Raw genomic sequence first — 26558 nt, 5'->3', positions numbered from 1 at the left:
CTTCGTTCACACTCCCCTACGACCTCTTTCTACAGTATAAGCTCCATAGCAATGCTGGAGTGATTACTGCAAACCCACTTAAAATTGTTTTGGAGTTAAACTTCTTAAGGCCTATTTAGATACAACAATAATCGCTCAAAATTCACTCAAAAGCCATCTTTTGAGCGATAACTATTGTGTCTAAATGTGAGGCCATCGTGCACTGTTTGTTCATCGCTCATTTCTAGCCAGCTAGAAATAAGTGATGAGCCTTATCAGCGCCACACACCGATATCTCAGCAGTTCTCAGCAGGACACCAGCTGAAAGCGGCAAGAACAAAGCAGCTGTTTGCATATACAAAACAGCTGCATTATTCTTCGAGCTATCACGGCGGTATTCCACTCCGCCTGCATTAACTCTTTAGTAGCTAATTAGCTACTTAGAGTTATGCAAAGATGATCGCTCAAAACTCACTCAAACTGTCGTTTTGAGCGATCATTGTTCCGTGTAAATGGGCCTTTAGTTAAATTATACTCACAATTAGCCTTAAAATGTGGCGTTCCAATTATTTTCATTCAGATATGTGGTGAAGTCTTGTTCAGATCCCACCCAGATGAATATCGGGTCATTTATGTAGCGCTTGTAAAATGTAATGTTTTTAGAGCAGTTGTGTTTGGAAGTAATGAAGAATTTATTTAAAAGGCCCCTATGACAAGGTTTGCTAAACTGGGTGTTAATGTCGTGCCCATTCCTGTACCTATCATTTAGATGGGAGTTGAATACAAAGAATTTTTTTTTTGAGGATGAAAAGAATACCATTCGTGATAAATGCCTTCTGTGTTGGTGGCATGAGTGAGTCGTCTGCCAGCACTGAGCAGATGACTTCAATACCTAAAGGTCCCTTTACACGAGACGACTTTCGGGCAAACGATGCCCGACACTCGTCCCTGTGTCTCCGTGCTCCTGTGCTGTTGCACGGAAGCCAGCAGAGCTGTCTCGCTCACGGAGCAGTCAGCAGGGGGGCAGGGCAGTGCAGGAGATTTTTCTCCTCTCACTCCCCCGCCCCTCTCCATTGAGAGTTGATGCCTGATGGGCCTTCCTGGGGGGCTATTGGTATCTTTATGAATCTATGTGAGATGGTTAAAAAAATTGGTAAGGTTGGATTCTCCATTATCGGGAAATCTTTCGGGTTTTTTTGTTATTATTTTATTCCCATAGGCTTCAGTAATTAGTTTGAGGAATTCCTTTTTGGCTACTATAGTGGGGGCAGATGGTAAAGGCAGATCAGTATATGCATAGCCTCATTTAAATCGGTTGGTTTGTCCTGCAGTATGATGCTGCCCCCTTTGTGGCACATTTATGTCTCTAGGTTCTGTGGAGACCAGGGAATGGAAGGTTTCTATATGGCTTCCTCTTATGCTGTATCCTATAGAAGGTTGATTTTAGTTTTAAAGTGGTCTGGATGGGAGAAATGGGGGAGCGTGCTGTGTCTGTGGTGGAATCTGGACTGGTAGTTGGTTGGATTGTTGTCACTATCAGTTATAGCAAAGTGTCTCTTTAGAGTTAGTTTCCGGATAAAGGAATTCACATCTACAAATAGATCGAACTCATTACATTTGTTGTTAGGAGTAAATGACAGACCTTCGTGTAGGAGCTCCCTTTCAAGCACTGTGAGAACATGACTGGAGAGATTAAATATTTTTATAGTGTAGTTTTATTCCTTTTTGAATTTGGTTTCCTTGTGTTCACAGTTTTTATTTTCCTGTTACCCCTCTTCTATCTTCTGTTTTTTCTTTTGTTTGTAGTTTCCTTTTTTGGCTCAGAGATTTAAAAAGACCGGCTAGCAGGGTTGTGTTTTGGGTTTTGTTGTGGAAGGTTCTTGAAGGTTATTGAGCTGTTTTGCAGTAGATACATTGGGGTAGGGTTAAGAGACTGGGGTAGTTCTAAAAAAAACATGCATAATGGTTAGGTTGCGGACCAGCTGGAAGGAAGGGTGTAGGGTAGCAATGCTTTGAGTGCAGGGATGCTTCCTAAAGGGGTGTTATAGATGGGGATGAGTGATTCTTCCACAGTTGAGGAAGAGCTAGATGTAGTCGAATGTTCGGCCTGTGGCCCTGTGCTGTTGTTGGCCAGGCCTTTTGTAATGTGGGTTCAGTGGTGGTGGTTGAGAAGATGTTTGGTGGGAGAGACAATGCTGTAAGAGGCCTGAGCCTATTGGACTAAAAAGTTGAGGATGGCTTCATCCTGGGTAGTTTAGATGAGTGACTCCAGAGGCCGAGTAGACTTCAATAGTTGATGGTGTGGGCTGCATAAATTGGGTCTAGTTTGTGCGATAGTCCTCAGATCTAATGGAGTTCTTCAGTAGGGTGGATTGTGAGGGTGCTCCCAAGCTCGTACCTGTGGGTCTGTTTAAAGAAGGCCCAGTAGGGAGGGAATGAGGTTTGGCTTAATGGTTGAATGGTTCACACACTCTCTAGCTTATTGTTTCCTACAAGACACTGGCTTTTCTGGCTTCAAACTGGTGACAAGTTCCCTTAAACTTACTTTTTTCTCACTGTGCTTTGGGCACTCTGTATGTCCAATACAGGACACGAGCAGTACAAGTCTTTGTGTCTTGTTAATTTAGTTATATTATGTTTTTCTATAATTTGTGATTTAGAGAATAATTGGAATACAATTTATTTATAATCTGTGCAGAAATCCAGGAAATCCCAAAGGGTTGGGTTACTTTTTTTTGCAACTTTACATTTGGGGAAATTTAGTTTCTCTCTAGATAGACGTGTCATTCAACTGTATTGCAGTTTGGTTTTTACTCTATACTGAAAATCTAAATGCAGCAGCTTTTTCTTTCTATAAAACTACCTTTACTGAGTTTGGGCAGAAAACCACTAATCTATAAGAATGAGTAATGTGTTTGTTTTTAATTAGAAAGAAATGTTATAACTGTAATTTTATTGCATACATTTTAGGCTGATGAAGATCAACTAAGCTATTTAGTAATTGCAACTTCAGACCCAGCAGCTAACCTTTATCCTACCAAGCCAAAAGATTTTACAGCTTTTGTTAATCTGGTTGACTTCTGCAGGTAAATATTGTGAAAGTGTTAGAATGACCTCATGCTACCTGTGCTTGCTGCTGTAAATGCACTTTCTTATTTTTAAGCTAACTTCTGCAAGTATCTAACTTCTGGTTTACTGGAATAAGCACCCAGTGCACGGGGCTGCAGAGTCAGGCCAAAGGCACATTAGTGTGGGCTAAACTTCGACAGCATGCTGACCCATAGTAGTCAGTGTGCCCAAATTTGTATATTCATTTTTTCGTATGGATCATGTGAAGAAAAATACTATTGCATGCACTGTTCTGATCCAACTCTTCAGTGATGCTCATTCAAGTTACTGGCGTTGCAAAAATAAGACTAAACACAAATGGCATCTGTGTGCAGTCCGTGCTGTCCATATTTCATAAACCCATTGCTAAGAAATGCAGAAAAATTGAATTGGGCCTGCTTTTATTTTGTTTATTGTTGCAGACAGGAAAACAAATTAAGAGTATGAACTAATGTACAACATACAGATAGCATACTACACACAGATGGAAAAAGTCAGTTTTTTTGCAGATGCAACACAGATGAGCTCCTATACGCTTTTCTGCCTTTGGCCTCAGAGTGAATTATTTACTGTGAAATATAACATTGACAACTACTCGTCCTAAAAATAAAGCCGATCCCACAAACAACATAAAGAATCACAACACCAAAAAACATTTTTAAAAATGCTGGGAACACAAATACAAACCCCCTCCTACAGCGCAGATGCCAAACAAAACGAGCAAATGATAGCCCCATGATAAGGTCTCCAACATTCCCGTCAGATGCACTTAGTACAGTATTACGGCAATCAACCCAACGGCCCAAATTGTCAAATTTGTCCGGACAACCTCGAAGCATATTTGTCAGTTTGTACATGGATATAGCATTGTTGAGTTCACCTATGCAGGCAGCTCTGGTAGGTTTCTTAGGATGCTTAGTGTAAATGAACAACAGCTTCTTTAATGTATGAAATGCTACATTAACTGGAATGTCTGTTACAAGGCACATCTTGGGATGTAAAATGCATAGTGCTCCATGGTGTGCAACGCAAAAACAAAACCTCGGAAATAGGGGAATTGCTGTCATTTGTTTTTTGAGGAGGGTCGAAAAAAATGTATACAATTCATTATTGACTTCAGAATGAAGTGCGCATGCAGATATATGGATAGAAAAAGGATCTCACTTTTAAACTATGGAGACAATAAAATAAGAAAGATCACTGCATCCTTAAGTCAACAGGGTCCTTAAGGGGTTAAAATATAATATGTCTATGGAATATCTCTTTGGGATGTAGTACCCTTTCATGGCGGAGTTTCGTTTTGGATGTGTTTATTATGTTTTGGATTCTGTTAAATATTTTTCTGTTTTTCCTTAAAGTGAAATCTTACCAAACAAACACGTGGAGTTCTTTGAGCCTTGGGTTTATGTGTTTGGCTACGAGTTAGTTTTAAAGTCCACTCGGCTACCCCTGATCAGTGGCTTTTACAGGCTGCTGTCTATTGTAATGAAAAATGCAAATAAATTCAAATATTTTGAGGTAAGTATTTATTTATTTATTTATATATATATGTTTTTTTAAATAAATTGGTTTCATGTCATAACCTCTAAGGCCTCCTTCCCACGAGCGTGACGGGCTCCGCAGCGTAATATTCCGCTGTGAAGCCCGTCACGGCGCCCCCCAGAGCCCCTATACTTACCTGCGGGAGATAGCGTGAAATCGCTTCCCCGCCCACCGCCGCGCGTCACCGCCCGTCACCGCCCACCGCCCTCGCGTCACCAGCCGTGTCACGTGCACGGCTGGCCGAGTCACGTGACGCGGCCGGACCGCGTCATTTGACGTCATATGACGCTCGGCGGTGGGCGGGAAAGCGTTTTTTCACGCTATCTCCCGCTGGTTACAGCGGGAGATAGCGTGAATGGACGGCTTCCATTGACTGCAATGGAAGCCGTCAGTGCGTACAGCCCGTCCTCACCCGCAGAAAATAGAGCATGCTGCGGGTGAGGACGGGAGAAATCGCGGTGCGTAATTCCGCGGTGGAATTACGCATCGTGAGCATTGTGCTATTAGGTTCAATAGAACCTAATAGCTGCGGGCAACGCAGCGGATTTTCGCCGCGAATTACGCGGCGGAAATCCGTTCGTGGGAAGGAGGCCTAAAACTGTTGTTTACTAAGAACCTTTGGATATTTTGAGTAGATTTACCTTCAGCTTGTTATCTAAAGGATGTGGTACATGGCACTAAAGGCATGGCTCACAGGGCCGTAAGCGTAAAACACTGCAGGGGTCATGCAGTGGCAGTGACAGTGTATGGCTGCGAAATTGTACTGCGTGCGACAGCGTTTACTCACCCATAAAGAACAAGGGTCTCTCACGCATATATACGTGGCAAAATAGAACATGCTGTGCTTTTTTTTTTTTTTTTTTTTTTTTGTGCTCGCGTGTTACGCAGTTCCAATGCGCTAATGTGAGCTGAACTGCGTAAGTCAATGTAATTGATTGCCTGTGAGTTACTGCTCATCACACAGTGCATACAGCGCTAGCGTGATACGCGTTAATCATAGCCTGGCCTTGAGCAACATAAAAAGCTTCTCTATTTAGGTGCTTTTACTCACATTTGGGCTAAATTCACACGGGCGAGTGCCATATTGGGCAGAGATTTTCACGCCGATGCGAGGTGTTTTTAATTCAAAAGTGCCATGCATCGCCTTTGGGAAATTGCAATCCTCAGTGTTTCAAGTGCGTCAGAAGATTGCAAATGTTTCCCATTGATTTCATTGGGAATCATCACATCATACGGCATGTAAGTGCAATGCGATGTCTTTAAAGGTCCCATTGAAAACAATGGTCGATGCGTTATAAGGGAGCACCCAAAGATAGCATTGCTGTGAGGGAAAAAAATCGCTAATGTGATTGTCTATTCAAAAGAATAGAGTTCATATTTGTGTGGATTTTTTGCGCCTCACAACAAACAAAACTCGTGCGAGATTCTCAACTGTGTAAATAAGCCCTTATAGAGATTCCTCATTTTCTACCCACAAGTAAATCCTAAATCTGTATAGAGGATAACTTTCTAATCAGTGGGGGGATCTCACCTCTGAGACTCCCATGGAACTCGAGAAAGGGGAGTCCCATCTCCTCTCTGGCTGTCACTACGGGGTCACCTCTCTAACTTAGAATGAATGGAGCACTGGCCGAACATGTGTGGTTGGCGCTGCATTCATTTTAAAGGGGCTGACGAAGATACCAGACCACTTGGCTATCTCCTCAGCCCCATTGAGAGTGAATGGAGCATCGGCGCACTTGTGCAACCACTGCTCCAGTCTTTTCTCGCTGTGGGTGGATGCAGTAAGGAGGACACAGGACTCCTGTTTTCGGGATCAGTGGGGGTCTCAGTGGCGAGACTTCAATTGATCAGCATTCAGGTACTTTTTCATTTCAAATTTTGTTAAACCTGCATTTTTTTCCAATGCTGATGTAGAATTTTTGAAATGTGCTGCATTTTGTTCTTGTAGGGCGTGAGTCCAAAAAGTTCTGCCAAAAGTCCACAAAATCCTGAAAAATTTTCTTGCTTTGCTCTGTTTCTGAAATTTGGAAAAGAGGTAAGGTGTTAATGTTTCAAGTAGTAGTATGCTTAAAGATGGTTGCAACCCAAAATGAAAACATATTAAGGCCTCGTGCCTATGATAGTATTTGGTATCTGTAGTGCATGGATGCTGAATATGGTGGGGCCATGCTTCCGTCCCAAGTAGAACAAATACTGTGGTAAACACAGCATATTGTTAAATGGAATTTGCTTAAAATAATTAAAGCTTGCTTCATCGGATTCCATACATTGGACATGGTTATCCCTTCTTCTAAACGTGTTTTGGAATGCAGAACATCACGTAGAACTATATGGGGGGGGGGTCACGATACTGAGCACAATAGCATTTTGGATAGTGTGCCGTATTATGGCCTGGAAGTTACGAGGTTGTGCTCTTGAGACCTGTGGAGAGATTGGCATTACTCTGCTCTGTTGCAATGGCTGTTTGTGCAAATATGACAGCTGGTAGTCCAGCCATAATGTTTATCACAAATGGTAATAAAGTTGTCTGTTTCTTAATTTATTGTGTCCGCAAAAAGTTTGTGAATCTTCTTTACTGTTTATTTGCTATTATACATCTATATATTCTACTTTGCTGGTTTCCTGCTGTTTTAATAACCATGTGTTTGTTAACACTAGGTATCTTCTAAAATGAAGCAATTTAAGGATGAGCTTTTGGCCTCTTGTTTAATTTTAATCCTTTCACTGCCTCATGATATCATCATGCTTGATATGAAAGCCTACATCCCATCATTACAAGTAAGTTATGACAACTTTGTATAACAGACCATGTGGTTGAGTAATATTGGATTTTTTAAATATAATAATAGATTTTCTCATCCATGTCATTGGGGGACACAGCAAGACATGGGTATAGCTGCTGCCACTAGAAGGCGAACACTAAGCTCAAAAAGAGTTTGTCCCTCCCACCAGCTATACCCCTCCTGCAGACACTGATCTAAATCCGTTTTAGCTTAGTGCCCATAGGAGGCAGACCTACTCTGTAGGTCTTCTCCGCTTTCTTATTTTAGTTTATTTTTCCTTTTTCCCATCTAGGTGGGAATCGGGAATGGACTACCTTCCCTGATTGTCCCCAAGTGAGGAGGGTGAACATTGCTGCATGAGACACACTGTTACTCTCTCCTCAAAGAAGACAAAATGAACTAATTATTGTTTCCCTTCAGTCATGGGGTCACCTGAGATTCCTGCTTACTTCCCTCCTCAACTAGCATGCTACCTCCATTAAGTGATATTTGCTGAGGAGGTGACTGCTGGTACCTTGGGGGAGCTAAGGTGAAGGGGATCAAGAGCAGATAAGTAAGCAGAACTAGGAATGTATGGCGCCACCCCAGATTTCCCAGGCCCACATCCTCCCAACGCTCCCCCTTAAAGTAGCCTAAACCCTTTCCCTCCACTGTTTCTCCCCCACCCCTCAATTTTCAGGTGTCTCTGACCTCATTTTTCTGCCAGCTTTAGCTGCCACACGTGTTTCATAGTTTTTAGTCGTCAGTTTTTCTTACCTGTTCCTGGGCATCATGTGTTTCCTCAGTCATCTGTTTCTCCATGGCCGCATCAGTCCCTATGCACTTTTGCTTATAACCACAATCTGTCCACTAGTAATCGAGACTCCGGTTTGGTGCAGTCTGCTAGGCTGCTTTCTACTACAAGGGCAGTATTCCTCTTTCTCTGGTGACTTGCTATTCTCAAAGATTAGGCTCATTGCAGTTCTCTGTTTCTGGGCAGGTTCCTAAGTTTGGGCCCCGTCTTTCCTGCCTACACAGGGTCAGACTTCCAGTTGACGTACTGTTGTTGGGGTGGGATGTCCAGAGGGAGCATTGGCTCGAGACTGGCCTTTCGGTAGGGTTCTCTGCCTTTTGAATTGATCTTCCAGCAAAGCACACTGGACTGGAGTCTCTTTCCCAGTAGGAAACAGTATGGCCAGTGACATGTCCAGCTTCACCTTTCTGACCCTGGAGTCGTTCTTCTATTCCTTCCACTCAGCAGCTCCTGTACTAACATCTACTCCACACAGCAGCCCTCCATTGCAAAATAGATTTCGGAGACCGTTATATCCCATATCTTTTTTTTTTTGAGACTCCTGTATCAGACCAGGTAGGCGCTGTCTCCGCACACTATATCCCTCTCTCTTAAACACCACATATATGGGAATACAAGAAGCCTTCCATGGGGATTATCCAGTTATCTTCTACATCCACAGTGGTTGTAGCATGGGATGCTTTGTGGCCTGTCAAGGTACCCTCTGCTTAATGTCTAGAGTATAAAATCATTTCAAAGTCCCTATCCCCTGTTAAGTCCACCACCTATTTAGCCGCACTAGTTCACTAAAATGGGCACATTTGTCAGGCTCCACTGCCTCCTTACTCCTTTCAATAGCTGGAGTAATGGAGCACTTTAGGATGATCTCCCGCATGCGAACACATACCTCCTAATTACTCACATCCATAGGAGAAGTAAAACACTGCTGCGAGGATGTCTCCTGCACAAGTAACATATACCACCTCATTGTTCCCTTCCGTAATTGGTGTGACGTGGCACTGTGAGTCTGTCTCCCACGTTTTGAGTACGGCCGCCTGATTACCCCCTTTCATGGAGGACTAATATAGTGCTGTAAAACGGTCTCCTGCGCGTTGAGTATGTACCGCATGTTTACCACCTTCCATAGGGGGAGTAATGGAGCGCTGTGTGTTGGTCTCCTATACGTAGAGTGCTCACAGCCCTGTTTTCTCGCTTCCATAGGGGGAGTAATGTAGCACAGTGAGACTGTGTTCCACATGCCTACCCACAATGACAGCACTGAGAGCCTGTGACTATATATAGCGAGCATATACTGCCTTATTACCCCTTTCCATAGGAGGAGTATTATGAGCTTCTGTATCAGTCATGTCTTTGCTACTGTGGCAAGCCCCATGCTACCTCCTTCCAGGCAGTAGTTATATTGCAGTTGGCTCTTATTGAATATGGTTGCAGGCATCCATCATTATCGCTAGCCTCAGTTTCTGCTGTGGTCAGGCAGCCATTGGATGAGGAATGGTATTTCTACTAGTCTTCTGCATGTACCTGAATACGCAGGTTTACAAATGGCAGGTTGCTTTCTTAACCCTCATATAAGAAGAGTACTTGTTTTGCAGCTGCACTCTTGTACCTAACAACATGGTTACACATGGTTACACATATTCGCAAGTACCGGAAATTCAGGACCTCATCCTAGAAAAGTTTTTCAGCTGGACACAGTGCGACAGGGTTATTAGCGAGTCCAGCATCAGCTGTCTACTTTCTCCTAGACTCTGCCTAAGGCTGTATTTACAAGCCAGTAAAATCATGCAATGCACAGATGCTGCACAATGTATTTACTCATTGTTTTCAATGGGTTAATTTACACAGACAGTTTTCCTCTGAGGCCAATGGTGCAACATGGAGGAGGAAAAAAAAATAAGACTGCAGCATGTCCTATTTTTGTGCGATAATTAGATATATAATGTGCGATGTCTCACAAGTTGCACAGTCCATGGGTTGTGCAATATGAGTTGAGCCCCTGTAAACCTGACTTTAGGTGATTACAATTTTTTGGCATATATCAGACCATCTCGTTACCTTCTTGCCGGGACAGAATTCTTGTTTGTTGTTATATATGGCACCCAATGTAGTTATGCAGTTTTTGCATATAGTCTCCCCTTCTTCCCCATCAGGTAGGGGTCATTGCTTATAGCCAATCTACATTTTGCATGAATATATAGCGATTGCCTGTCTCGCTCAGCCAGTTTTTCTGACTGATGAACTCTACAACCTGATCACTTAGGCCTCGCTCACTCAAGCGTTTGCAGAAACGCAGTGTTTGTCAACGCTGCATTTTACTGCGGTTTCAGCAGCATTGTCATGCATTTTTGACAACGTTTTGGCTGAGTTTTCACAGCCAGTGAGGCTGAATACTCAATACTCTATCGGGTGCCGTCCGGGTCCCTGCCGCTACTCTCCGGAGCTCCGGACAGGCTTTTGGGCACTTGTCATCTGACAGAGCATCTTTTGCTAGTGATGGAGTTTGAAGACCCCACCTCCAGCCAAAGATTGCTCTGATTGGCTTAGCCCTCGGGTTTAGCCAATCACAGTCAGCGCTGGATGCACCAATCACAGCCATTCATTGAATGTCTGTGATTGGTTCATTAAGTGCTGGCTCTGATTGGCTGAGCCAGGGCTCGATGAATCAATCATAGCAATCTCTTGCTGGAGGTGGGGTCTACAAACCCCAGCACTAGCAAAAGGCCCAGAAACCTGCCCTTACCTGCAGGGAGCAGCGGCAGGGACCTGGTCGGCGCCAGCTAGGTTAGTATAGATTATTTTTCTTTTTAGGTAGTTCACCTAGTGCTTGCGTTTTAGCGCTGTCAAAAACGTGGTACCAAGTTGTGCCACATTTTCAGCAGCGCTGAAACCGCTGCCCATTCATTTTAATAGGCGACACAGGGCTGAAAACGTCCAAAGATAGAACATGCGTCGCTGTCAAAGCGCAGCGTTTTGACGCTCGTGTGAGCAGCCCCATTGAAATGAATAGGAGCGTTGTACAGTGTTTTGTGCAGCGCTGAAAAGGCAGCGCTAAACTCTGTACAAAAACGTTTGTGTGAGGGAGGTCTTCGTCTTTGTTGCATGCTAGACAGCTCCTACTGTCCTTCCATGGAGGATGTTCTGCTTTTACTAGATTTTCAGAATTGTATGTTCAGTTTGTTATGCATTCATCAGTTATTCAGTAATTACCTATATATACAAGTGGCAACAAATCCATGAGATAATCTTTGCTTATGTTCCTCCATCATTTCTCCTCCTCTCTTTCATCTCATTATTCTCTGGATTGCTTGAGAACCCTCCACAGTGACCCTCCTGGGATATCACTGAGCGCCCTCTCTGCTGGCTTGTTTCACACTGCTACAAGGTTTCTTTCATCTTATTCTCACAGTTTCTTACATCTGCTAGATTTCTCTTACCACTGTCTCTGCTCTCTGTGGTTCTAGCTTGGTTTTTGAATTAACCCATTAATTTAATGTCCTGATGTCTGCAATTGTCCTTATCTGTTACTTTCATTGCTGCTTATTTCTCCAGGCCTCTGCTCTGTTGCCTCTGTTTTAGTTTTTTTTTTCCAATTGTTCTGTTCTCCATTTAGCTCCTGACGTTCTTAATTATTTATTGACATTCATTTATTATATTGTGTTGAATACTATGGTGTAATTTGTGAATGCAGTTCTTGTATTACATGATGTGATAGCGTCACATGTCTGTGATGTCTCACTCTGCCTTATCCTGCGGCTTTTTAAATCTCCTGTATATCTCCTTGTTGTAAAAGGCCAGATGAAGACACCCTTTCAGCATTGAAGTGGGTAGCCCAAAATAAAGTTTTCCTCCTCTTCTCCTGCCTTGATCTCTGTCCAGTGCGCCAGCGACTTCCACTTCAAGAAGGCATCTGCCAGTCCGTCCAAGGGAGGCTGCTGCTGTTGCCGACGGACGTGTTCTTGGTATTGCGCTCACACAATACCTACCAACGGACGAATACTCTTTCTCCCCCATAATTCATTGTCAACCACCCCTCTACACTATGGCATGCCTTTTTCTGTAATTCAAGATTCTTAGTGATGAGACCACTTTTCTGTCTTCACACTTTTTTCTAAGTTCTGTCGAATGCATCTTCTGCTGGGCCCTTTCAGTTTATTTGGTCTTCAGCTGATGGTATGCTGTCCACACTCACCTTTTTTTCTTTTACCCACCACTTGGGGACTCCATTTGAATGTTCCAAGGTCTTGCTGTGTCCCCCCAATGACACAGACAAGAAAACAGGATTTTTGTGTCTTACCGTAAAATCTATTTCTCGTCACGTTCATTAAGCGACACAGCACCCGCCCAGTTGTTTGTTCTTTGTTAGCGCTCTTTTTTTTTTTCCCTCTACAAATGGATCCTTAATCTGGCATGGTTCTTTCCTAGAACTATGTGTTTTTTTCTTATGGTCTGTATTGATTGTTAATTTGTTCAATTTTACTGCTTATGCACTGCTTCAAGTATCTGGGAGTGCTTAGCTTTCAAAAAAGAAGGCTGAGAGGAGACTTAACAGCTGTCTACAAATATCTGAAGGACTGTCACAGTGCAGAGGGATCAGCCCTATTCTCATTTGCACAAGGAAAGACTAGAAGCAATGGGATGAAACTGAAAGGGAGGAGACACAGATTAGATATTAGAAAAAACTTTCTGACAGTGAGGGTGATCAATGAGTAGAACAGGATGCCACAGGAGGTGGTGAGTTCTCCTTCAATGGAAGTGTTCAAACAGAGGCTGGACAAATATCTGTCTGGGATGACTTGGTTAATCCTGCACTGAGCAGGGGGTTGGACCCGATGACCCCAAAGATCCCTTTGAATTTTACTGTTCTATGATTCTACAATCTCTGATTTAGCTCAGTGCCTTAAGGAGAGGTACTGCTGGGGGGAAGGACAAACTTTTTTTCTGCTTAGTTCCTGCCTCCCAGTGGCAAAAGCTATACCCAAGGCCTTTCTGTGTCCCTCCAATAAATGTGACGGGAAATGAATCTTACGGTAAGTAACAAAATTTCAGTTTCCACAATGATTAGTTATTAGTGTTTTTCATGTTCTATCTATTTCTATCAAAACATTCAAGTAAGTGGGGGGAAAAAATACAGGATTTTGATTTCTCCTATATCTACACATCCCTCTTACCCAAATCACTGGTCGGAGCGATTTCATATTTACACTGTCAGTCTACTACAATGAAAGCTTTTTTTTTTTTCATGAGACATGCTCACATTCAAGTTATGTCAGTCTACAGCGGTCTACTTCACCTCCTTCTACTTAAATCCCAGTTAATAGTAATCAAAATCTTCTTCTACAGCTCAATTCTTGCTATTCATTAGCCATACAGGCTTTTGCTATACAATTATTTTCATATTCATTCTTAGATTGTGTCTCATCTTTTGTGTACGCTGTATATGTCTTGTTAGAATTGACTAATACAAAATAAAATATTACATTGAGTATCATTTTATATAGACTGCCTTCAAATTAGGCCTGAGCTTCCCACCGCTTGCTGATGCTGGACTTGATGCACTTGAATATTGGTCATCTCGAATTCCTCCAGGTATTATGGAGCCTTACTACAAAGACATTCTACCATTTCTTGATGGCTACTTGACAGACACCTCATCCACAGGTATGGATGTCATTTTGATTGCACTTCTATAGGAGATAATTCATTGTCTTAAACTGTAAACACACACTGTTATGGATTACTTGTCTGATGTGTAGATTAGATATACCGATATGTAGATTTTTACTACTGTGTTTTGTAATGCACAAGCAGACTTGCTAGTTTGATCCAAAAGTCCATGTGATCCTATACAAAGCCAGATATGTTATGCAGTCTGTTGGGATTTTGTGGAAGCTTGAATTTTGTCTTGACACTTACTAGTATCATTTTAGCCATCACTTAATAAGGCAATACACTTGGGGTGGCTTTACACGGAACAACTGTCAGACACATAAGTGGCCAACAGTCATCCCAACAACTGTCACTCCTGTGCTTTCACACAGGAGAAATAGTCGTTCAGTGAATGGAAACGGGGTGCTCAATTCACTCTGAGCAGGCAGTCATTCAAAGATGAACGACTACCTGTTCTCAGTGAGCTGAAATTAAGAGGTTAGTGACTACAAAGCAATTTCTCGCTCGATACCCTTTCAGGTCCCATGTTTCCATGGGACTGCTGTCACTGAAAATCGCTTCTTTAAGTGATTTTTATTTTCAGCCAATAGCTGGTCTGTGTAAAGCCTCCCTTAAACTCTCAGATTAACTTCCTCCAGTGGATCCAAGGAACCCCCATTAGACATTGACTTCTGCAGTCATGCAGCTTTGGTCTGTTTGGATGCAAAGAACCTCACTAACTGACTCGCCACTAATTCTCTAACTTCCCAGTGTCGTACAAACATGAAACTTGGCACGACCATTCTTTAGGTCCTAAATAGAAAAAGTAAAGGGGTCACAACTTGATTATTCAATTTCTAATTGCAAAAGTAAGTGTACCCCTATGTATTGTAACTTCCCTGTGTTGTACAAGCATGAAATTTGGCACAATCATTCTTTAGGTCCTAAATAAGAAAAGGAATGGGGTCACAACCTGATTTATTCAATGCTAATTGCAAAAGTAAGTGCACCCCTATGTAATGTAACTTTCCAGTGTTGTACAAGTGTTAATTTTGGTGCACGTATTCTTTAGATCCTAAATGAGGAGAATGGGAGGGGTGGCACATTCTGCAAAGGCACATCGGTACATGCAGCCTGAGGAGAATCTAACGCTCCTCTATGTGTATACATGTTTTATTCATCGGTTCCTCTAAAGTAACCTTGACTTCATATAATTTTCGGTGTGAACAACACTTAAACACCTGTATCAAATTACCTCGGGTGAAGCCGGGTATATCAGATATTATTGAATATGATGTAGTACGATGAAGTGACATTAAATTCATATGTAATAATTTTTTTTTTTTTAAATTCAGTGTGGACTACTGCCACTTGCAGAACTCTGTCCCTGAAGTCCCAATATTGGTGCCAATACAAAGTGTGATGTGCAAATTAAAATTGCCTCCAGGACTCATTGGCTGAGAGGCACAACATGCTGGCAACTGTCAGACAAAGTGTAACTGTGCTTGCTTTCTTCAGCTAAATGCAGTCACTGCTCGCTAGCTGAAGGGTGACTCAAAAAAAGTCTACAGGCCTGTCTTCAATTAGCAAGCAGTGATAGCGCTCGTCGCATTAGCTAGCTCATTCTAGCTATCGTGAGGGTCTCAGCAGCCGGCCCCTCAGCAGTCAAAACTTGACAGGTCTCTATGGCATGTCAAAAGTTTTTATAAAGCACAGTTACACTCTAAGTGCTAAAGGAAGTCACAGGCTGTAACCTCATTCCAACGAGGCCTGAGTCAATTCTAAGCCAACCAGGAGTAAGCGCCTTAATTTGTTTACAATTTGACTTGATAGTTAAGGCTCTAATATGCAGTTGTTTATATATTTTTTTTCTTGCTTAATTTTTTTTTTTATTGAAGGAAAATAATTGCACAGTATAGAAAGAGTGCTATAATAAAAAAACCTATAAACATTCCAGCACAATGTCCTATTTCGGTAATTGTGTCTATGGGCATTATATAAATAATGCATAACATGAGCATTCCATCACTTTCGGTCAAACCAGAGGTTCACAGTGATGTTGGGAATTAGCAGGTGACACATTGACCAGATTGCATTCAAATATGAGAGTCTGTGTTCATGGGGTATACTGAAATGAAAAGAAAGGGGATGAATGATCAGGCTTTTATCTGGACCTTCACCTTTAAAGGGGTTTTCTGGGACTAAAAAAAAATTCCCTGGCTTAAAATTGTGTTAAATAAAGTTAAAATGCATGCTACTTCAGAGGAACCTGGAAGAAGGCAGCGGGCAGTCACGTGCTGTACGTTCTGCACACGACTGCTCGGCCAATCACAGGCTTCAGTGACGATAGAAGAATCATTGTGCCAAGAGGTTACATGCACAACTGATGAACTGCACGTGATCGCTAACCTGTTTCTTCCACGGTCTGAATGGCGAGGAGCCTCTAAAGTAGGTGAGTATGCATTTTTCCTGCATTTCACGCCATTTTAAGCCTTTTGAATATTTTTTTTAACGTTCTGGATAACCCCTTTAAGAAAAAAGAAGAAAAAGTACAGTGGAGAAAGAAGAAAGTGTGGGTTTGGTGTAGGTCAGGGGGACAAGTTAGAATGGATTACCTGATTTGAGAGGTTGAGTTGTCCAGGTAAATGAAGGGCATAGGCTGTGTGTTCATGTTGTTGTAACCACATGTGGCTGAAATCATCACCTACCCGCAGTAGCAAATGACCGGAAGTCACTGCTGTTAAAACGGCAGTACTGCTGGCAAAATCGTTGTGCTGTTGGAAGTTGCAAATGTACGTGATTTCAGCCATGTGCTGTTCATTTCAATGGGGGAGAGCTTGCAGTGTCATTCTGGGCTGTAGCACATTGTACGGAACTGTGCTGTCCGGCTAGCAGCTGCGAACAGCTGATGTCGATGACCTATCTCAATGATGGGTCGTCCGTAGTATAATCCCAGAAACCACCTTTGATTGAACCCTTGTTAGACCCGCTGATGAGCAAGGACCTTGAGGATAAGGTTCTGCCACATAAAAAAAAGAAATCAGAAAAAAAAGTTGTCTGCTTTGCTTTCTGCCTACATAGATGCGTACAGTATACATTTATATCATTCATAAAAACATACAGTACGGTTTTGTTTTATCCTCTGCTCTTATGAAATCACTTATTACAATTTATTTCAGATTCACAGTCAGGCATACAGTCTAAGTAATATTGTTGCATGATGTAATTATATTGTTGCCATTTGATCTGTTGCAGAGGAGGCTCTGAGTGCTCTTGACGTGGATCGCCTGTCTCGTGCGTCACAAAAAGGATTTAATAAATATCTTATTAAGCAAATACAGAGAACAAAGGCTCTCTCTGTGGTAAGTCATCTCATCTTTAATGGAGCTTCTGTAAAGTTTTTGAAATAATTTATCCCCCATGGAAAGGTGGTACATAAGAGTAGGAAGTGTCCACAAATCATTCCTCAGGTTTGGGATGTGCGATGGAATTTTCCATCGACTCTATTCCCTCCTGAATTGCTAAGATCCCAACTATCTTCTAGGGTATCATTTATAAAAAGGATATATAAGTGTACACCCACGTTTGGTCTCGCTTTTAACCAGTGCCATCCGCATTATTATTCTTTCCTGGTATATGATGGTGTAAGTAGAAGGCATCATCTGCAGCGATTGTACATTTTATGTTTTCCATTTGTATTATTATTTGTATTCAAGTGATCATTCCTGAACATTAGAGATGAGCGAGCATACTTGCTAAGGACAATTACTCGAGCGAGCATTATCCTTAGCGAGTACCTGCCCGCTCGGAAGAAAAGGTTCGGGTGACAGCGGGGGGTGGGGAGCAGCGGGGAGGAATGGGGGGACAAAAATGATTGATTTGTTCAGCCCCTTCTGCGCTAGAATATGCGGTTATATGCGCAGTATGACAGACTGCCTTTAAAGCCTGTCTATACTTCTAATATTGGTCTCCAAATACATGCTGGATGTAATCTAGTGTATTCATTTTTCCTTATCTGTGTACCTCCATGTGGGATCATATTTACTTTTGGTTGTTTTTGTAGAAACATGAATCCTCGCTAGCAGCAGTGCGGAGTAGAGTTGTTCGATTACTTGGATCTCTTGGGGGACAAATTAATCGCAGCCTGGTAACAGGTAACCTCCTTATTATAGATAAAGTTCTTGTAGTTTGCTGCACATTTCTGTTTGGAACCTCCATCGCTGAATTTTGTTAATTCCTTCGTGACGGCCCTATAGTGTCTTTACGTCTTGCAGATGCAGGACATGTATGAAGGGCGATTGCGGGGCGACCTCCCTTCATACATCCCGGGTGCCTGTTGTTTCTTACAGCCGACACCTGGCGGCAACCGCTGCGATGAGCCACGCGGCTCATCGGGGCTGTTAACTCTTTAAATGCTGCTGTCAGAATTTAAATCCCCTGAACGATGTTCAGGGGTCCTGTTTGGCTCCCTGCCAGGAGATCGCAGGGAGCCGTGCCGGTGCATGGCAGCCGGGGGCCTTCTGAATGGCTACAGGGCTGTCATGGCAGAATGCCTATCAGGCCATCCCCATAGGCCTGTCAGATCGCAGTATGATGTAATGCTACAGCATTACATCATACTGAAGGAGCGATCAGAGCATCCCAAGTTGTGGTCCACTAGGAGGGCAAAAAAAAGAAGTAAAAGCAAGATCAGTAAAGTTTTACTAATTGCAAAAAAAAGGAATAAAAGTTGAACTCATCCCCCTTATGCCATATTTAAAATAAAAGATTTTAAATCATAAAACAAAAATATATATTTGGTATCGCCGCGTCCGAAAAAGTCCGATCTATCAAAATTATGCATTATTTATCCCGCACGATGAACATCTTCAGAAAAAAAAAAGGAACACCACAAATGCACTCTTTTGTTAACCCTGTCTCCAAGAAAAATTCAATAAAATGATCAAAAAGTCATACGTATTCCAAAATGGCACCAACGCAAACTACAGGACGTCCTGGAAAAAGTGAGCCCTCGCACAACTATGTAGATGGAAAAATAAAAAGCTATTGCATGCAGAAGACGGCGGCAGAAAATAATTAAAAAAATTAAATATCTTTGAAAAAATTACAAGTAGTACAGCAGAAAAAAAAACTATATAAGTTTTTGGTATCGTAGTAATCGTACTGACCCAGAGAATAAAGCTGTCATGTTATTTTTGTTGCAGTCTGTGTGCCATAGACACAAGAGGCATCGAAAGATGGCGGATTTTCATTTTTTTCCCATTTCTCTCAACTTAGAATTTTTAAAAAGTTTTTCAGTACATTATATGGTACAATAAATAGTGCCATTGAAAAATACAACTCATCCTGCAAAAACAAGCCCCCATACAGCTACATCGATGGATAAATAAAGGAGTTATGATTTTTAAAAGGGGGGAAGAAAAAACAAAAATAGAAATAAATAAAAAAGCTCCATCATTAAAAGGGTTAAGAAATAGGATGGTTGCACAGTAACTGAATGAATCCCATTATAATCAATGGGGACTATTTTGGTTCCTTCATAAGATGGATCTATTTGGCTACTAGATGCCGTTATCCTGCTGTGCTAGTGGAACAGGAAAATAGAACCTCTCAGTGCTATGTGAATGAGCCTTAACATGCGCACTGAAATGTTTTGCTGTTTGGTACCTATAATTTTCAGTATACAGTGCCCGTACGCACTGTATACTGACTATAAGCTGCAGACCTGAAGCAGTTCCAGCAACTGAATGTGTATATATGCCTACATGTACGTTTGGCAGTCCTGTGATATTTCCCTTAAAGTCAATCATTCTATATGCCCTAGAAGTGTTTCCCTCAAGAAGTCACAGTGGTATGAGAATCTATATGTATTAATTTAGAACCCTTCACAGATATAGATAAAAATTAATAATGTTTATTAAATACTTGTTAAAAGAACATGGGTTTACACTGACACACAGACAAAAATCAAAGAACGAAACAAAAAAACCAAAGAAGGAACCCTGGTTTGGAGGTACAAGGGGGATTCAGCACTTTTGATAGTGCATAGAGGTGAGTATGTTCATCCCTTGTTGTATATATAGGGATAGCCTAGAGAAGTTAATACAGACACAAGTTGCTGAAGGATAAGTAGTATCGAACACGTTGGTTATGAATACGCAATTCGTGCTCGAATCTATTCAGGCAAAGTGTATGTATCCTCTTAGGCAATTAGGGATAAATCACCAATGTCGACATATAAATCCACCAAAAAACCATTTTATCAATGAGACATCTTTTTCTTTCACCTACCCTGGTGTTGACTGGTCCACAGTAAAAGGACTAAATAAGTACTAATGGTATACGTACCTTCTGCTCCTGAGGAACTATCCAAAAAATCGGATAGAGAAACGCGTCGAGCCTATCTCTGAGCACAAGTCTATCTTTTAGTATAAGTCTACCTTTGAGATGGCATGCTGGCAAGCGGTGAACTTGTAGATCTCTATCAGCCGCACGCCAGGGCCAAACTCTGGCATTGTCCTGGTAGATCTACGAAGGCACAATTAGCTTGCGTCTTTGGGTTCTGGTTAATAATAATATCTATTTATATAATAAACCAGACCCCGTAACAATAAACTTACGATTATTGTGGCATACTGGGGTTTTCAGGATACGACTATATGTCGACATTGGTGATTTATCCCTAATTGCCTAAGAGGATACATACACTTTGCCTGAATAGATTCGAGCACGAATTGCGTATTCATAACCAACGTGTTCGATACTACTTATCCTTCAGCAACTTGTGTCTGTATTAACTTCTCTAGGCTATCCCTATATATACAACAAGGGATGAACATACTCACCTCTATGCACTATCAAAAGTGCTGAATCCCCCTTGTACCTCCAAACCAGGGTTCCTTCTTTGGTTTTTTTGTTTCGTTCTTTGATTTTTGTCTGTGTGTCAGTGTAAACCCATGTTCTTTTAACAAGTATTTAATAAACATTATTAATTTTTATCTATATCTGTGAAGAAGTGTTTCCCTCTTTTCATACAGTACTCCTCATTGCCTTACTATGGGGCTTAAAGGACAATACGTGTACACACACCCATACGTATAAATGCTAGCACACCCAGACTAAAGCTGCATGCAGACGGAACGATTATCCTTCAGAAAAGTGTTCAAACAAGCAAAACTGAACGATAATCAATCAGTTTAACCCAGTCGACTGAATGACAAATGAGAATCGTAAGGTTCTCACTCGTTGGTCAGTTTTGACCAACATACAAATCAGCGCCGGCTCGTTCACTTGATGTGTAGTTTAGAAACTGGTTGTTCAGTATTTTACATAGGATTGCGAAACGCTCAACAATCAGCGAACGAGAGCTGTGCGATTCTCAACAAGAATTGTGCAGTCTAATCCGGCAGCCTGAGCGCAGAATAGCTGGTGATGACGTCACAAGATCGTCCGCTTGGGCACACGAAAATCGGGTGTTTCTCAGCCTGTCTTAAAGGGCCTTTGCTAAGGAGGAGTCTAGTGTCCTAGTTCTGTGGGCCCTGACATCAAGGATGATCAGGAAACCGTTTTTTACCACCTCCTGCGAGCTTTTACTTAAAGCATTGTGCGGGAGGAAGTAAAGGGGGCAATGTGCGAGCAATTCTAATTATATTAATATACAGTATTAAAAATGTATTAAACCATATAACCAGAAATAGCCTACATACTGCAGATTACCATGACTGCCATTCTGCTGCTCGGGATTGTGCAGTATTACATTTTCTTGTATAACTGCAGTTATAATGGCTCCAAAAACAGATTAACCAAACTGTTTATATCAGTCGTAAACTTACAATGTAAGATACATGAGTAACTGTGCAGTTTGCATAAGTCATGTGAATTTATATTTGTATTAATATTTATGTCGCCTGTTTTTACTTTGAAGCAACATCTACTGAAGAAATGATAAAGAATCACGTATCGTGGGACTCCGAGAAAAGACTGAGTTTTGCCGTACCATTTGCTGATCTGAAACCTGTCATCTACTTGGATACGTTTCTGCCTCGTGTGACAGACCTAGCACTAACTGCCAGTGACAGACAGACTAAAGTACTTTTGCATTTCTTGTTGTTTTTTCATTTAAACGGCTCCTTCACACGGGTGTATTTGAGCTTGTAAAATGCAGTTATACATGTGCAATACACAGAGAATAGAACTTATTGATGTCAATGGCTTTGTACACGTCTCCTGACTTTCAGAACATGCTTTGTTTTCCTGTGCACCGAAGGTTCCCATAGAAGTATATGGGGGTGCGTGCAATGTGCAATGAAATGCACAATATGCTGCAGAATTCCATGAAAAAAAGAACACCTCTAGCAGCCATTTAAATCAGTTGTTTGTCTGCTGCTCACAAATAAACATTAGCGCTAAAGGTACATTAATATGCGCTCCTACGCGCAAAAAAAGCCTTGTTCATAGCACAAATACATTGCGCTGAGGGGTGCACAAAAATGCATGCGCCTGTGTGAAGGGGCCCTAAAAAAAGTGAGATTTTTCTTTTACTCTTTTGTTTTAATAAAAGTATAAAATTTACAGCCATGTTAAGCCATGCATCTGACAGCGTCCAAATGTTTACTGGAAATAGCTTTTTATTGGATAGATCAATAACAAAAGTGGCTTCCTTAGGCTCAAGGTTAGCAGTGCTACAGGTGGGAACCATAAGGTTGGCAGTGCTACAGGTGGGAACCATAAGGTTGGCAGTGCTACAGGTGGGAACCATAAGGTTGGCAGTGCTACAGGTGGGAACCATAAGGTTGGCAGTGCTACAGGTGGGAACCATAAGGTTGGCAATGCTACAGGTGGGAACCATAAGGTTGGCAGTGCTACAGGTGGGAACCATAAGGTTGGCAATGCTACAGGTGGGAACCATAAGGTTGGCAGTGCTACAGGTGGGAACCATAAGGTTGGCAATGCTACAGGTGGGAACCATAAGGTTGGCAGTGCTACAGGTGGGAACCATATGGTTGGCAGTGCTACAGGTGGGAACCATAAGGTTGGCAGTGCTACAGGTGGGAACCATAAGGTTGGCAGTGCTACAGGTGGGAACCATAAGGTTGGCAGTGCTACAGGTGGGAACCATAAGGTTGGCAGTGCTACAGGTGGGAACCATATGGTTGGCAGTGCTACAGGTGGGAACCATAAGGTTGGCAGTGCTACAGGTGGGAACCATAAGGTTGGCAATGCTACAGGTGGGAACCATAAGGTTGGCAGTGCTACAGGTGGAAACCATATGGTTAGCAGTGCTACAGGTGGGAACCATAAGGTTGGCAGTGCTACAGGTGGAAACCATTTGCTCCTGTGTAGGCTGCTGCACGTTTCAACACGGAAATAAAAAATCACAAAAATAAGTGCACATTAAAGGGAATTAGACAGTATTCTTTCTTTTTTTTTTTTTTTAAATCAAGAAACCAAAGGTATATTGTTACCTGCATGCATGTGGTCGCACTTTACATTATTAGAAACAATGTTGTTTTTCATTCTGTTTATATGGGGAAAAAATGCATGCTTCTTTAAATGTTACATTAGATCTGTCTGTAAGAAATAGGAAACTATAGCTATTTTTATAATGTTTGAATTCATCATCTTGCAGTGCAGCCTGTTTTCTATAACCTTTCTTGTTTTGGTTTCCATTAGGTTGCCGCTTGTGAACTTTTGCATAGCATGGTTACATTTATGTTGGGAAAAGCATCTCAGATGCCTGATGCACGAGAAGGGCCTCCCCCCATGTTCAGGCTGTACAAACGCACGTTTCCGGTGCTGCTCCGCTTGGCCTGTGATGTTGATCAGGTATGGTGTGTGTATATGTGTATGGCAACTCATTGGCACCCCGTAGGTGCACTGTAATGATGCTGATAAGGTGAACGCGGGGCCCTACATCCCTAACAAGGCACTTGGATGTGGTAGTTGAATGCGACTCTCAAGGCATTAAATGGTCTAGATTGGCATTCTCTCAGATATACTACACTCATCACCCATTGCTGGGCATATGACATCCTTGTTTTCTTATATTTGAACTCCCACAAGACATTTATAGCTAGGTGCGGAAAAAGGTTTTAAAATTGAGTGAAAGTCAGAACAGTAGCAGTAGTCTGCGGCCTCCAAGCACATTTCGACTGTCAGTAAATTTTCAAGAGTAACTGCACTTTAAAAAAAAAAAACTTTAGACTTCTCAGAATGACTTGTCCAAAATTGTAATCAGTGGGGGTCTGAACTGAATGGGCTGCGGCGCTCACCTGAGAGCTCTGTCTCATCAGTTATCATCATTGATCGTCTGTTCCTCTTGGTGCTGAAGATGAACACCTAAATGTCTATGCATCTGTCTTAAACTTCTGAGAGGCCATATATAATGGACAGTGCTTCAGTACTGTGTGTGAAAATCCAAGAAATAAAAGGACTTACCTGGCGTCAAGGGGTGACCCGGACCAGAGTCCCCCACGTCCTAGTTAGCGTATCGATAAACCACAGATGAATAAAATCCACAAACAGGTCTCCTGGGATCCCATGGCGGGAGAGCTTGCCTGGCCTATCGTACCTCACGAGGAGACCGATAAATGCAATATAAATACTAATAAACCTCTCTGATGTTAGACAAATTAATTGTCAAAAGAACAAATTAATCTATGGCGAGTTTGAAACTAGTCTTTGAATTTGGTTTACAAAGTAATAGAGAAGAAATTCTAGTTAAATTCAGGCAAAGTGACAAACACGTTAGATAGAAATAACAAGGACAAACAAAGTAAAGATAATACAACACAGACAGAAAGAAGTATTCCAAAAATGGGAAATGAGTCCTCAGGGAAGTCTAATCATTGCCATACAACTAATGACTCTGTAAGTCATCCGGATATAAATTTCCAATCTATGGTCACGATTGATAATACCTTATGTGGCACCACTATAAGTGGAAATCCCAGTCCAATTTTTGGACCTACCCACGAGAAAAGCTCTATGAAAACTCCTCAGAGGATAAATAGTGACCGTATTTATTTCACTCCAGAACTAATACCACATTCGGTGGAAAGGGCATTGCTAACATCACCATTAGCACAATCTCCTTCAGATATATCCAATTCTTATCCAGGTCCCAGTTTCAAGGAAAATAATGACTCTGCCCCGTTTTTGTTTTTTTTAATAGAGGGTCTAATTTATCACCCGTTAAAAACCGCCAAGAGCATTGCACCGCCACGGGTTATACACCCACAAATCAATTCCAGTTTCCCATTTCTAAAAAAAACCTAAAATGTTTCAGTAGGTACTAGATCTTGAAACATCATCTGAAAAAGAGAACATAATCACCTAAACTTTCTTCAAAACAGTTGCTAGCAATACCGTAGCTACTTAGATTTCCGCAGCGGCCACTTAAAAAATTGGAAGATAAATGTCCCTTATAGACAGTTACAAAGAATAAAAAGGAATTGTTCAAAAAAATTGATTTCCTGATCACCTCACAAGAGATGTGCGCATTTGAATTTGAGGTAGAAGGTAAAACCAGACACTTTGGATTTTACCCTATGTTCCATTTTCTCTTCTAGGTAACGAGACAGCTGTATGAGCCTCTTGTTATGGGCATCATTCACTGGTTAACAAATAATAAAAAATTTGAAAGTCATGACACCGTGGCGTTACTCGATTCCATTTTGGTAAGTGTGCATGGCTCATTTTTCAAGCGTATTTTGTCAACCTTTTTCTCTTAATGTCAATGTACAAGTTTTTATTCTGTTCGCCGGATGCTGGAAATAAGCAGTCAGTACAAAGTTTTCATATAAGACTCATGTTCCAGCAAATACAGCGTAAATGAATAGCTACATATACATTAGAGATGAGCGAGCGTACTCGGTTCGATTGTTTTTGCACTCGAGCACCGCTTTTTCCGAGTAACTGACTACTCGGACGAAAAGATTCGGGGGGCGCCGGGGGTGAGCGGGGGATTGCAGAGGGGAGTGGGGGGGGGGGGGGGAGAGATAGCTCCCCCCTGTTCCACACTGCTACCCCCTGCTCCACCACGCCGCCCCCCGAATCTTTTCGTCAAGTAGTCAGTTACTCGGAAAAAGCGGTGCTCGAGTGCAAAAACACCCGAACCGAGTACGCTCGCTCATCTCTAATATACATGCATGTATGCTATTTATATAATATCACACTCAGGTTTTACATTTTTTTCTTATAAAATGTGTCTGTTCTTCTAAGGATGGAATTGTGGATCCCGGTAATAGCACCTTGCGGGACTTTTCAGGACGATGTATTCAAGAATTTTTGAAATGGTCTATCAAACAGACCACCCCGAGACAACAGGAGCAGAGCCCTGTGAACACACAATCCCTATTTAAAAGACTCTTCAGCCTTGCTATTCATCCTAATGCATTTAAGAGGTTGGGAGCTGCTCTTGCTTTCAACAATGTGTACAGAGAATTAAGGTGAGAATTGTGTCTAATGCTTGACTTGTGACAATGGTAGACGCTATCATTTTATATTTCTCAACTGCCCAAACTTATAAAAAAATGAAGGGGCGACATTCTCAACTTGGCTATTTTAAATTCATTGTTCTTGATTTTTAGAGAGGAGGAGGCTCTTGTGGAACAGTTTGTTTTTGAGATCTTAGTGGTGTACATGCAAAGCCTGGCATTATCTCATGGAGACGAAAAGTCCTTGGGTGAGATTCACATTATTTA

General features: G+C 41.9%; 1 protein-coding gene across 1 annotated transcript in view; it reads left to right on the top strand.

Annotated features, from left to right (window-relative positions):
• Nucleotides 1-26558, top strand: part of PRKDC (protein kinase, DNA-activated, catalytic subunit) — a 187027-nt gene that overhangs the window by 52203 nt on the left and 108266 nt on the right. Inside the window, exons 17-28 of the mRNA XM_066578069.1 lie at nucleotides 2950-3065; nucleotides 4446-4605; nucleotides 6581-6667; nucleotides 7291-7410; nucleotides 13707-13866; nucleotides 17110-17216; nucleotides 17918-18008; nucleotides 21779-21942; nucleotides 23527-23679; nucleotides 25425-25532; nucleotides 26077-26303; nucleotides 26445-26539. Coding sequence (XP_066434166.1) covers nucleotides 2950-3065; nucleotides 4446-4605; nucleotides 6581-6667; nucleotides 7291-7410; nucleotides 13707-13866; nucleotides 17110-17216; nucleotides 17918-18008; nucleotides 21779-21942; nucleotides 23527-23679; nucleotides 25425-25532; nucleotides 26077-26303; nucleotides 26445-26539 — 1588 coding nt within the window. The remainder of the gene's footprint in view (nucleotides 1-2949; nucleotides 3066-4445; nucleotides 4606-6580; nucleotides 6668-7290; nucleotides 7411-13706; nucleotides 13867-17109; nucleotides 17217-17917; nucleotides 18009-21778; nucleotides 21943-23526; nucleotides 23680-25424; nucleotides 25533-26076; nucleotides 26304-26444; nucleotides 26540-26558) is intronic.

This window comes from Eleutherodactylus coqui, chromosome 9, assembly GCF_035609145.1.
Source record: "Eleutherodactylus coqui strain aEleCoq1 chromosome 9, aEleCoq1.hap1, whole genome shotgun sequence".
NCBI lineage: Eukaryota > Metazoa > Chordata > Amphibia > Anura > Eleutherodactylidae > Eleutherodactylus > Eleutherodactylus coqui.
Note: the sequence above shows the minus strand (reverse complement) of the source record. Positions and strands in the feature narration are given on the sequence as shown.